The 14,682-nt window shown below is 36.9% G+C and overlaps 2 protein-coding genes across 2 annotated transcripts in view; both read right to left on the bottom strand.

The window, feature by feature from the left end:
• Window positions 1-14,682, bottom strand: part of LOC134678206 (diuretic hormone 45) — a 129,099-nt gene that overhangs the window by 41,651 nt on the left and 72,766 nt on the right. The window lies entirely within an intron of this gene.
• Window positions 1-14,682, bottom strand: part of LOC134678205 (uncharacterized) — a 51,002-nt gene that overhangs the window by 2,321 nt on the left and 33,999 nt on the right. Inside the window, exons 7-10 of the mRNA XM_063536671.1 lie at window positions 7,919-8,101; window positions 1,240-1,380; window positions 600-745; window positions 56-232 (exon numbers count right to left, since the gene is read on the bottom strand). Of these exons, the coding sequence (XP_063392741.1) occupies window positions 56-232; window positions 600-745; window positions 1,240-1,380; window positions 7,919-8,101 (647 nt within the window). The remainder of the gene's footprint in view (window positions 1-55; window positions 233-599; window positions 746-1,239; window positions 1,381-7,918; window positions 8,102-14,682) is intronic.

Genomic DNA, 14,682 nt, shown 5'->3' on the forward strand with positions numbered 1-14,682 from the left:
TGCCAACAAGTTGCAGGGTTTGTTAATGTGGTTATTGAGACGTGTGAATACTGACGTGTTGCGGGGAGGCGGGCGCCGGCGACGAGGGCGGCGGCAGGGGCAGCGCGAGCCGCAGCTGGGTCCAGAACTCACGGTCCTGCAGGCTGCGCCAGGGGATCAGCCGCGTACGTCGCAAGATATTCACCAATGTTTCTCCGGAATCTTTGGCTTCGCGTTTCAGGTCCGGCAGATCCTGTTAGAGTAATATGAGGGACCATTTTAAATATGATAAACCTGACAGTATCTTATTTATTGTTCCTCAGAAACTTTATGTGGCACGCGCACCACGAGTAAAACTTAAAACGCACGATATAAAATGCGCACGCCCTGTGACATTACGGCGGCAAGGCTGCGCCTAAATGTAATGGACAGAATCATGAAAATTTCGTCGTAAAAAAATCGTGCAAATTCGTTATTTACGCTGTAAAAAATGTGTGTTAAGCATATCAGTGGCCATACATTTTTGTTTTTCGTGATGAGTATCACAAGGATAATTAGGGATTAAAATAATTATGTAAAACTAATTAGTATCAAAGTGGTAACGGGGCCAGTGAGCATACCTGGAGCAGCACGACGACAGGGGGCGTGGGCAGCGCACGCAACTGCCGCAGCGACGTGAGCAGTTGCGCGGGCGAGTACTGCGCGGGCGACAGCACGGCGACCAGCGCTCGGCAGCGCGCGCATCCGCCCTCCAGCTCATGGTACCCTTCATTCAACAGTTGTTTTATTTCATATCATGAAATAGTGGCTTTTCATGATATGACTACGAGTTTCATGGTCGGGAGGATTATGCGATCGGCCGGCCGAATAAAAGTAGGTACCTATATGTACTTGATGTATAGTTTCAAATAAATAACGCATGAGACATCCTGTTTTCGAGCTGCGTCCAACAAACTGTTTTAAGGTAAATTGGACAAAATAATAATGATTAAAACTGTCTTAACTTCTCTTCTTATTTTTTTGGCTAATTATCTAAATTTATCTAAATAGAAATCTTATCAGTACCTATTTGCTACCTACTGATCTAAGTTATAATTATAAAAGTAAATTATTCTAAAGGCTTGGTCACACAGGCGCGCTTTCCAGGCGGCTCGTGAGCGTTTTACATATAAAACGAGCCTGTGTTACGGAACCTTTAGTTCTGTGGTCAATAAATATATTATATTGCTGGTCCGTCGTATGTACGTGCACGAAACTCACAATTGTCAGGCTCGGTGGGCACTTGCACGCCGTGCACGCGGTACTTGTACTTGTGCTGGAGCGTTGGAAGCAGCGCGCCGCGCACCAGCTCCCCGTCCACGGGCGTCCAGCACACCAGCACGTCGAACTCCTTACCCAGCACTGTACACATTTTTTATTTATTTTTTAATATACGTAAAATGTCTGGCATCTTATAGGGCAGTTCAGTGGCGGCAGCTCACTCCATACATAGATAAACCCGTTTATTTATACCGAATCAGAAAAGTTAAATGCGTAAAATGAGTTTAATACTAAATATGTAATGAATGATGTACAGATCTAGTGCATAATTATTTTCCTTCGTATTTTCACGGAAACGGAAACGGAAACTTACGAAAAGCATGACAAATACGAACGTTTCCGAGAAATCACCCCGGTATATTGTACTTATTTATTTATCTATAATAATATTACTTATATCAGATTATAACATTTATCACTAAATAGTATGTAGGTACGCAAAATAACACATGGCATGTCGACACACAACGAATAATTATCAAATTACTTGGATAACACCAAATATGACAATTTCAAGCAAGAAGTACACCGTGTTGGTTGGTTGTTGGTTGTTGGTTGTCAATGTCAATGTGTAGGACCCTATTCGATTCGAATTTTTTGCAGTTTATAATATTTTTTCTACATTTCATATATAGGTAAATGCGTACTCTATTATAATTTCCCTTGCCAAAAGACTATTTGAATGGGAGTAACAGTTTTCACTATTTACCTATATAACACCTTCTTTACATGACTTAAGAATAATTTAACAAAATCTATTAAAAATAGCACAATTTCAATAGTAAATAGGGTGTAGGTAGGCCTTTAACCAACCTACAAAGTAGTACTTGTTGCTTGTGTAACTATTAAATTAACATTTAACTTAACTTTACCCATGCATAAGGGCAATTTCGTTATAACTTTTACTTTAAAGCGTGACTACGTCTAAGCGTCACGTTCCTGACAAAATGTATGGGATTTGACATTGACCGACAGTTTTGTGACGATTGCTAACCGGCCGTTATAATGGTACACAATTAAGTGAAAATGCCCATAAACCATGCATAGAGTTGGTTATACTATGTATAGTAGTATTAATTTTGGGGTAAGGACACTGCCCGAAAGCGAAGGATGATTAGTTAAATAAATAAATATATAAAGTATTTAACAAGCATTTACCTACTACAAACAGTCGCGAAAGGTTCTCCAAGGTTGCATTATTTAGGTATATAGGGATGCTGTTTACCGTTTACGTCTGACTAGTTCTAAGAAATTCATTGGTATACCTATTTTCCTTATAATTATGCGACTTATCGTGACGAAGCAGGTTACCTACGAGACTTTAACACTTTTATCATACATTTACATAATTTTATCAGACAGGTACCTACTCTGAATAGACCATAATTTAGAAATAAATATTTTATAAACTTGACTATCTATATACATAGGTATAACCGGCACATAAAGGCTTAAATACCACGTACCCGTGCAACTTTTAGTCTAAACTCTAATGTATATGATTACCTACTTAAATATTTTGTAACATGTACCTTCGCACCTACTATTTAAGAAAACATAATTTATACATACTATGTGTTACTTACACTATAGGTTAGACTCTAACCGTTAGAGTATATCGATAATTATTAGGAACCACCCTCTCTTCTTCGGTTAAGACGGTTAAAACAATACCTATTTTAGTGCTCAACATTTCTCAAGGAGACAGGTATATACTCGTAGAATCCCTTTGTTACGGGAACATGGCACTTAATTTTATAGCTCAATTGTTATTGAAGTGTCTGGTATGTTCCGGTCGGCGGCAGCCGGACCGCTTCCGAGAACATCCTACACCTTCTATAGACGTTGTCACACTTGTTACGTTCAAGAGCTTTTAATTATCATCCGTTCTGATCCGGTTCACATTAAAGATTTTGCTCTATAAATATCTTTAAAGATAAAAGATAAAAAATAGTTTATTCAAGTAGGCATATTACAATGCGCTTATGAACGTCAAATAAACCTTTACCGGCTCCAACCGTACACCTCTGCCCCGAGAAGATTTAAATCCCCTCCCAATTGGAGGAGGGTATCCCAATATGGGACCGGCAACAAACTCGGCGGGACACATCTTTTCAAAACATTATTACATCTTTAATAAGGCTCTTCATTTTAAATTGCTGAGGAATAAACAATTTAGAAAATAAAGTATGTATTTATAATATCCTGTCTTTCGCGCTCTGTTATGGTGGTGCTGGTATTCCACCTTTCCAATTTTTTTGTGCAATGTGTATAAGCGTCTTACATTTTGCTTAATGAGAGAGTGAGATGCAAAGCACATTGGACCATGATATTGGACAGATGGGAGGGTGGTATTCCATAGGTATATGTAAGTACATTCGGTTAGCAACTGTTGCAGCATTGACGTGGTTGGGGTCACTCACATGGCAATGACGACAGACAGTACTCGTAACGTAATCCGGAAACGACAGCAACGTTATTTATCATTACGAGTATGATTGTTATAAAAGTTCTGCGGACATCTTTAGAATGGAACTGTATTAAACCTGATTTCAAATAAAAATCCACGCCTACGCCCAAAAAAAAATCGTCTACGCCTCGGCTAGTCTGTGGCCATGAGTAAGCCCATTCATAAAAAAAAAAAAAAAAACATTGAACTTGGTACAAGAGCAGACGACAAATACACTTAGTTTATTTACTTACACTCATATTGAAAATCACATGAACGACTCGATTCGGGAAATGAATTAGAGATTCACTAATAGATATGAAATAATAAAGATATGTGACGTTCCACGGCAAAAGGTACCTTATGGCGGCTGGCGCCGCGATTCGGGAAATTAATTAGAGATCCACTAGATATAAAATAACAAAGCGTTATTAATAGCGTAAGCGCCAACCGCCATAAGGCACGTGGGACGTCACATATCTCTACTATATCGTATCTAGTCAATCTCTAATTCATTTCCCGAATCGCGCCGAAAGACAGTAAAATTTTTCGTTGAATTATTTAAATATCTATATGTCATTAGTTTTCTTTCGTACATATTGGGGGGTATTTCAAAAAATTATAATACATTACTGCATAACTATTTTGAATTCCAAGACAGAATTATATGGCTTTAAAATACGAGTGTAAATAACGTTATCTATAGTCTACACAACTAGAATAAATATATTTTATTTAAAACCAACACAACAGTGTTAGTACCTATGTAGATACATAAGCAGCAGTTTCATTAAACAAACACACATCAACAATAAAATTTAGTTGTACCAACGAACTTATACCTAAAGCGGACAGAGCAATGACCAAAAAAGTAGCTAGGTATGACTGAAATTCGTTTTGACACGTCTCATGCCCCGTTCACACCTATTCCAGTATCGTTCCAGTCCAGTGATCGAATCCAGCACTGAGGGCCTACCGCGAACCACGTTCGACGTGTTCCTTCCCTGTCACACTTACGTACGAATTTACAACCCAGGTAGCATTTATACGTCATTATGACGTCCGTTTACGGTACTTCTCGACGTAAGAGACGTCATTTCTTGACGTCGGGGGGTCCCAGCAGACGACGTCTATTTGTCACAGCCTCAAGACGTCAGTTTACAGACGTAAGACAGACGTCATATACTGACTTCACAGGGACGTTACTGGGCCGTACATATTAGGGCAGCCACTGACGTTGGAGTGACGTCATATATTGAGTTCATGGAGACGTTACTGGGCCGTACATATTAGGGCAGCCACTGACGTTGGAGTGACGTCATATACTGAATTCATAGGGGCGTTACTGGGCCGTACATATTAGGGCAGCCAAGAAATTGGAGTGACGCCCTCTGCCGTCGAATCCTAGAACCGAATAGCCAACTATCCGGTTCGAAGGACCATGTACGAGGTCCAAAAATAACACTCTGTATAAAGCTACCACTTTATTTACTATTTACACTACTGTTGTTCCTCGAACCTTATATATAAACCCGGAAAAATCTTAACACCGCGTTGTAGAACAGACGCGTTGGGAACAAAGCGCCATCTCTTGACTTATTTGGTAATTAATGGTAAGGTACGTCCTGATAGTGACCCCAAATAGACGTCACTGAAACGTCATGTTTGTGACCAAAAATGTACATCCTGATAGTGACCCCAAATAGACGTCAGTGAAACGTCAACTTTGTGACTAAAATGGTACGTCCTGATAGTGACCCCAAATAGACGTCAGTGAAACGCCGTATTTGTGACCAAAAAGGTACGTCCTGATGGTGACCCCAAATACACGTCAGTGAAACGTCAACTTTGTGACTAAAATGGTACGTCCTGATAGTGACCCCCAATAGACGTCAGTGATACGTCGCATTTGTGACCAAAAAGGTACGTCCTGATAGTGACCCCAAATAGACGTCACTGAAACGTCATGTTTGTGACCAAAAAGGTACGTCCTGATAGTGACCCCTAATAGTCGTCAGTGAAACGTCAACTTTGTGACTAAAATAGTACGTCCTGATAGTGACCCTAAATAGACGTCATTAAAACGTCAATTTTGTGACTAAAAGGTACGTCCTGATAGTGACCCCAAATGGACGTCAGTAAAACGTCTACTCTCGACGAATAAATGACCGACCTTATTATGACCTATAAATGACGTCGCCGGTGCGTCGCTGACGTCAGTTGCTACCTGGGAAGTGCGACAGTGAGGTAACACCTCGAACGTGGTTCTCGGTAGGCCCTCTGAACTGGATCGAATCGTTTAGGTACATTAATTCCAGTCTTTCTCATCATCTAGTCGATTTACTTATTACTGTTACCAAAAAAATAATACGTTTTCACTATTTACCTAATGTTTAATTCACAATTCAGCACTGGGGGCCGATTTTTGAATTTCGACCGCTCGATTTCGTGTATTTCGTTCAATAATATCTCCAGTACCCGGCATTTAAATTCTACTAATTGAATTGAAAACCAGTGGTCAATACCACTCGATTCCCAATTTCTATCGCTCGTGTTTCAAAAATTTGCATTGCGCTGTTTTCCACCGATTTTCGAGTGACGAAATCGAACGCTCGAATTTAAAAAAATCGGCCCCCTCGATTGACGATCTACATTATTCCAGTGTCGCTGGATTGGGCGAGCTCCTGCTATCAAAAGAAGTTGAAGATGTTTACTGGAATATTTGTGTGCCGGTTCACATTATACACTGGACTATAGTCCGTTTTTTTTAGCATTAGAAAGAACTTCGCAGAAGTTCGCTTGTGGTTCTAAATCTGGCACTTTTAGCGGTAACAATTTGAAGTAAATTATATGTATTAACCATGCTACATTAAATAATTCAATAATTATTAACAATTAACGAGCCTGATAAAAACTGCACGCTTGCTTCTGCGGAGTTCTTTCTAATGCTAAAAAAAACGAACTATAGAATGCCACTGGAATAATCCGAATAATGTGAACCATAGGGTGTTGTGACGTCACGATAGGCGACTGACAGGCTGCCCGCCGCGGGTGCTTTGCCGCACGCCGACGCCGCCCGTCCGCGGCGAACGACTGCCACGTATCACACGAGTGCAAACAGTATTAGATAGCACTAAGCTTATTCAGTAGCCCTTTTATTATTTGATAATCAGGTCTATTATTTACAATCAGTCGCCCGCTGCGGACGGGACAGTGTGCAGTGGTCAAGCAGACCGCAGCCATAGACGTCGTTGTAATAGGTCGTCAACGTGTCAATAAGGTTTTTTTTTGTGTGATAGGTACACAAGTTCTCGGGTATGATGCTTTCTTTCGAGATTTCATTAAACGATCTATTCAATTCAATTCAAAAGAGTTGTTCAGTTTTGATTGGTAAAAAAGTACCCAATTCAGATAGTACAGTCGAAAGTTTTAATTTATGACCTGTTTTGTACCTTGTCACAGTGGCAACAGTATGAGGTCTCTAGCGACTTTCATATTGATTGTCACTGTGACAAGGGACGAAATGGGTCACAAATTAAAACTTTCGACTGTACCTAGGTTTACTTGCTTCCGCTTTAGGTGTACTTCTGTGGTCTCACCCGGATCTGAGCCCAAGAAAGTGACAGTCATGTAAAGATAATGGATTTACGTTTATTTTGCTGCGATAGTAGATTAGAAGAGCTGGTTCAATACTATTTGGAATTGAATAAGTACATAAAGTACTTAGCTTTTTTTGTAAGCCAACACCTGCGCCATGCCGATCTGACACATGTTACGTGGTGGTTACGTGTTTGTTAACGTGCGAGAGCTAAAATCCTGGTTTTTCGGTTAGAAAAATCCTTTCAAAAAGCAGGTCTTCCGTTGACGTAATATATGAATGTTGGTCAGTTGCTGTAAGTTAAAATTTTTAACAGTTATGATCGAATTGACTCAGCGGTAGTGTCGTACAGTCAACGGTAAAAATATGGGTGTACAAATCATTTCAAAAATATGTCCCATAACTCTTATGTCAGTGAATTAAGAACTATGGGACATATTTTTGAGTAAGTTGTCTACACCCATATTTTTACCGTTGACTGTACATATAATTCAATTTCTGTCAAATTGACTTCTTAGCTGCGTTAATACGTTTTTCATGGATTGTATGAAAAGAATTGGTAGAAGAATTACCTCGAGCTCTCTGAGCTGGCGTGATGGCCAGAGCGCGTGCACGGCGTGCCAGCAGCCGCATACGCGGCGTGCAGCGGCGGTGCAGCACGGCCGCGGCCAGCGCCACGCACGCCAGCGCGCCGCCGCCCAGCGCCAGCGCGCGCCACGGTACCGAGTCTACGTGCCACGGCTCTTCCGGCGGCACTGCAATAATACTCGTTGTAAGTATACCTACACCCATCTTTTTTTTAGTTTATTTATTCACTTTAAATTTTAATACCATTTTTACATGCATGCCACTATTGGAAAACTCTAGGGTTTATGTAATAGTTGGCGAGATCGTGCGGTCCAATCCGCGTTTGCTTATAATCTATATATGTATATAAAGGCTACAAATATAATGACCACCAAAAAATACTTTGGTACCCTAAATAAAAAAAACATTACTGAACACCAAATAAATAAGGCCTAAAAATACAAAAGTACCACCGTTTTAATTACGACTGCACTTCAAATTGTATTCAAATACCAAATATATTGAATGACCACCAAAAATCATTAATGATCACCAAATCTTGAAGACCAAATTAATGCGATATTTTCACCTAAATAAACCATAAACATATTACCAAATAAAGTAAACTGATGCCAAAATTACTAACCCCTCCTGCTCAACCCCCCGTACCCCGCACCGCATACCTACCTAACCTAACCTACTTTACTAGTAGCATTTCGTTATGCTACTAGAAAAGTAAGTTAAACTGCTATCAGTTAAGTGGGTTACCCATACAGAAACGAAATGCTACTAGAAAAGTGGGTTAGGTTAGGTTTGAACTGCGACCCTTACAGAAAAGAAATGCTACTAGAAAAGTGGGTTAGGTTAGGTTTGAACTGCGACCCTTGCAGAAAAGAAATACTACTAGAAAAGTGGGTTAGGTTAGGTTTGAACTGCGACCCTTACAGAAATGCTACTAGAAAAGTGGGTTAGGTTAGGTTAGAACTGCGACTGTTACAGAAATAAAATGCTACCGTAAACCGGGGTTACTTTGATTTGCGGGTCGACTTTGATAGCAACTTCTCTCCGCTACTAAAGTCCTTGTTTTAACGAGTTGAACAAAAACTTCGCAGTAATTTTTTCTTTATTGGCAACACTGATAGTTGTTTCACCGCGTAGTAAGCGGATGCGAGTGTAATATTATTATTTCGTGTAGAAAACAATATTAATGGCGGGTACGCTTTTCTTCCTGATTTTATTGGTTGAAAAACTTTGGCTGTATTTGTGTCAATAATTAATACATGTAATTTTATAGTGTCTTACGTTAATCAGTGTTGATTCACGAGTTTATAAAAAAATACCTGAATTCGACAACCTCCACATGCGCCCGTAGCCGGGGAATCTATGGGTCGGGGTGTCTTTGATCACTTATAAGTGGTGAAATTGATCAAAAGATTAAAGTAACACCATGAATTATTTTGGCAGCTTACGATTTTTTTAATGCATTTTTTTCAATAGTAATGTAATAAATAGGCATCATTTGAGTCAGTGGAAGAGTTAGAGGTTGTAGAATTATCAATTTGTATCTAGGAGTTGATCTCTGGAACTACTTATCTGATAATAAATATTCTTTTACCCGTTTCTTCCATACCGTTGTCGTATGGAATTAAGTTTCTGGGTGGAATTTGGCTATATTTTATCCTGCGGCTTTGTTTTAGGTGTTTTATTATACGTGCGTAAGGCCACCAGCCCGCCAGGCCATTAATTCTACAATAAATAAATATGCATTGTTGTTTTATAGAAATAACGCCATAGATTACAAAAAAAAATATCGCGTTACGAGACTACAAAAAATACCAAGAAGATCGCAAACATTGGCACAAAATCTATTCGTGCCGCATCGAAAGCACACAATATTTTTTATAAAACTTTATACAATAAGTATGAAGGTAACATATCAAAAACCCGGGTGCACAGATCAAATTTACTGAAACGGAAAAGCTTGCAATACAAAAATCTGTTGCTAAGTGCGATGATAAATTAAATTCCTACGCTATTTATAGTAAATAAGCGCTTAATTTTTCTAATTTGTATCATTTCGTATGATATCAAAGTATGAGCTAAAAACCCCACACCTTAAAAATATAAATAACTTAAAAAGTACTTAACCGATTTTTATTTTTTTATTTTTTACGGGCTTTTTAGCGGGTCTACTTTAGATTGTCAGCAAAAAAATAAGTGGTTTCAAAGTAACCCCATTCTCAATATAACTTTGATCGCGTTGTTTTTATTTTTTTCTGAAAAAATTATAAGTCCTAATTTTTTTTTATTTGGCAGGCGGAAAGAAGAGACAAAACCGATTATTATTTTTTTTTTCATATTTTTATGTATATTACAATCGTCAAAAAATGGTGCAAAACTCTAAAATTGATCAAAGTAACCCCGGTTTACGGTACTAGAAAAATGTGACGAAGTGCATTAATTAAAATTTAATAGGATAACACTATACATATTAAATATTTGCACATTTTTAGTTAAAATGTGGTTATTTTTGGGTTTACAATGATTATTTTGGAGTCATTTGCTTTAATAGGTTAGCAATATTTAAAAATTTGGTTATAATTTTACATTAAAATGGAGTTCTAATTTTGGTGGTCATTTACTATTTTTGGGTTTACAATGATTATTTTGGTGTCATTTTCTTTAATAGGATAGCAAGATGTAAAAATTTGGATATCATTTCACATTAAAATGGGGTTTGAAATTTGGTAATCATTTATTATTCTTGGGTTAATAATTATTAGTTTGGTGTCATTTCCTTTAAAAGGAAAGTAAAATGTAATAAAATTGGTAATCATTTCACATTAAAATGGTGTTATAATTTTGGTGATCATTCATTATTTTAGGGTGGTAATAGTACATTACTACAAAGGCCGGGACAAAAGGGGTTGCCGGCCGAAGACATATAGACGGATAGGTCTGAGCGCGGGCAACCCCATTTCCCGCCGAGGTATGTATAGTGCTTTTCTCAAACATGCAATGAAATAAATGAAATAAAAAATCCACGAAACCCAAGTTTTATTTATAAAAAAAACTAAAAGTAAACTACACCCAAAATATAACCAACACGTACCTATATCATTATCACGCGTATGTTTTACACGAGTCGTGTATTTTTACTACCCGTATATTTTCATGTATCTTTGATTTTTTCGCCTTGTATCCATCTGACTGTCGTTTTCGTCACATAAGTTTACATAGTCTATCATATTGATATCATGTTTCACATACATCGTTGCTTTATGCATGGAGTAAATAAGTATAATTTCCACAGTGTTGACGAATTTGTAGTTACATTCATTTAAAATATGCCACAAATTGTTTCTAATAAACTGTAAGCCATTTTTCTTAGTTTATCAAATAATAAAATTGCCATAAGCAACCATATACATACTTCGTCTTTGACTTAGCGGCAGAGGCAGCAAGTTATTTAAAATCAATTCTTCTTACGCTGCCAATTCCAACACCTACGATTACAATTAATTTCATTATTTAGTCGGAACTCATATTAAAGTAAAAAAATCAACAACGCACCATAAATCCAATAAAACAGAATGAAAATTTTTCAACTTTACCTCCATAACAATTTAAAAAAAAATAACTACGCGTGTTTGAGTAGACCTTTTTACCGCTAACGTTTAGATGAAATATTTTAAATGTTTTTATTTGTGTAGTTAAATTTATAATTTAAAATTATAAAATTTGGTTAATAATGTATTATTTATTAAGTTGATGTTGATTTTATACAAATAAAACTGCAAATTATAGCAATCATTGTTTTTTTTTTATAGGCGTAGTGGCAGTGTCATTACGAACCATAAAGCCAAAACTGCCTCTAGTTTTTTTTGTGGATGAATGCCACGATGCTGTGTCACAAATATCTGTGAAATGAAAATTAAAAAAGAGGACTTTGCCGGCCTAGGCCTGCAAGATTTGTATGAAATTCCATTAAATACCTTTTGTCCTAGCCGCACCTGAAACGTCATACTTCGCAGCCTATTATGAGGAACATAACATCAATATTTCATTGCATGTTTGAGAAAAATATATTTTTTTGGTATTAAATTTTACTAAATCTGGTTATCAGTTAAATAGCAGCCATATATAAATGCAAGTGTCCTGACTGACTGACTGACTGACTGACTGATTCATCAACGCAGAGCCGAAACTACAAAAGCCAGAAAGTTGAAATTTGCACACCAGATTACATTTATAAAGTGTACAAGAGATAAGAAGCGATTTTGAGAAATTCAACCCCTAAGGGGGTTAAAAAGGGGATGAAAGTTTGTATGGGGTTAAAGTTTTCTTTTAAGCTAGGAATTTGAAACTTCGTAAAAAGATATATTATTAAAATACAAGAAAACTAATTTCAGCGTTTTTGAAAATTCATCCCCTAAGGTGGTGAAAAAGGGGTTGAAAGTTTGTATGGATATCAAAAAAAATTTCAAGTGGTGGACTTGAATCTTTGTATTTAGGGATATCATTAGAAGACAGGAAAAGTAATTTCAGCGTTTTGTAAAATTCATCCCCTAACAGGGTTAAAAGGGGTTGAAAATTTTAATCCATTACAAATGCTTTGAAACTTCGTAGAAAGGCATAATAGCCGATTACAAAAAAAGTGATTGCAACGTTTTTGGAAATTCAACCCCTAAGGGGGTTAAAAAGGGGATGAAAGTTCGTCTTCGGGTGCAAATTTTATTTTAAGCTAGGAACTTGAAACTTTGCAAAAAGGTATTAAATTAAAATACATGACTACTAATTTCAACGTTTTTGAAAATTCATCCCCTAAGGTGGTGAAAAAGGGGTTGAAAGTTTGTATGGATATCAAACATTTTTTCGAGTGGTGGACTTGAATCTTTGTATTCATGGATATTATTAGAAGACAGGAAAAGTAATTTCAGCGTTTTGTAAAATTCATCCCCTAACAAGGTTAAAAAGGGGATGAAAGTTTGTATGGGGTTAAAGTTTTCTTTTGAGCTAGGAATTTGAAACTTCGTAAAAATATATATTATTAAAATACAAGAAAACTAATTTCAGCGATTTTGAAAATTCAGCCCCTAAGTTGGTGAAAAAGGGGTTGAAAGTTTGTATGGATATCAAAAAAAAATTTGAGTGGTGGAGTTGAGTCTTTGTATTTAGGGATATTATTAGAAGACAGGAAAAGTAATTTCAGCCTTTTGTAAAATTCATCCCCTAACAGGGTTAAAAAGGGGTTGAAAATTTTAATCTATTACAAATGCTTTGAAACTTCTTAGAAAAGCATAATAGCTAATTACAAAAAAAAGTGATTGTAAAGTTTTTGGAAATTCAACCCCTAAGGGGGTTACAAAGGGGATGAAAGTTCGTTTACGGGTGCAAATTTTATTTTGAAACTTTGTTAAAACGTTTTAAATTAAAATATAAGAAAACTAATTTCAGCGTTTTTCAAAATTCATCCCCTAAGGTGGTAAAAAAGGGGTTGAAAGTTTGTAAGGATATCAAACATTTTTTCGAGCGCGGGTCTTGAATCTTTGTATTTGGGGATACTATTAAAAGACAATAAAAGTAATTTCAGCGCTTTGTAAAATTCATCCCCTAACAGGGTTAAAATGGGTTTCAAAATTTGAATCCATTACTAATGCTTTGAAAATTCTTAGAGGCATAATAGCCGTTTACAAAAAAAATTAATTGCAACGTTCTTGGAAATTCAACCCCTAAGGGGGTTAAAAAGGGGATGAAAATTCGTCTTCAGGTGCAAATTTTATTTGAAGCTAGGAACTTGAAACTTTGTAAAAAGGTATTGAGTTAAAATACAAGAAAACTAATTACAGCGTTTTTGAAAATTCATCCCCCGTGGTGGGGAAAACGGGGTTGAACATTTTTTCGAGCGCGGGATTTGAATCTTTGTATTTGGGGATATTATTAGAAGACAATAAAAGTGACTTCAGCGATTTGTAAGCTGTGTGTGACTTCAGCGGTTAAAATTGGGTTCAAAGTTTGAATCCATTACAAATGCTTTGAAACTTCTTAGAAAGACATAATAGCCGATTACAAAAAAAAAGTAATTGCAACGTTTTTGGAAATTCAACCCCTAAGGGGGTTAAAAAGGGATGAAAGTTCGTCGTGGGGTGTAAATTTAATTTTAAGCTAGGAACTTGAACTTTTTGCATAAAAAAGGTATTAAATTAAAAAACATGAAATCTAATTCAAGCATTTTTGAATATCATCCCCCAAGGTGGTGAGAAAGGGGTTGAAAGTTTGTATGGAGATCAAATATTTTGTGAGTGCGGAACTTGAATCTTTGTACCTATAAGGGCACAGGCACCTATTATGAGAATACAAGAAAAGTAATTTCAGCAACCAACATCAAAATCCACTTGACTTAAAACTTCATACAACTTGCTAAAAAAGAAAAGTACCTACTTAATTTCAACATTGCTTGGATATGAAAATTATAGGTACTAAAGATGTAAAATGTTGAAGATAAGATTCCACGCGGACGAAGTCGCGGGCAACAGCTAGTACTATTATTACATGCTTTGTTGTGGTTCGATAAACAAAATTTAATCTATAAATAGCAAAGTCTAGAGTTAGATTAAGAAAAGTCTGCAGCGATTTTGATAGCCCACGCAGTGCAAGTGTAATTTTAAACATTTTTCAATACATCGTTGTAATGAAAAAAATATAACTCCCTAGGGAATTATAGCTTTTTTCACAATCCATAACTCGTTTGTCCTTCAGTACACCTGCA

Source organism: Cydia fagiglandana, chromosome Z (assembly GCF_963556715.1).
Source record: "Cydia fagiglandana chromosome Z, ilCydFagi1.1, whole genome shotgun sequence".
Taxonomy (NCBI): Eukaryota; Metazoa; Arthropoda; class Insecta; order Lepidoptera; family Tortricidae; genus Cydia; species Cydia fagiglandana.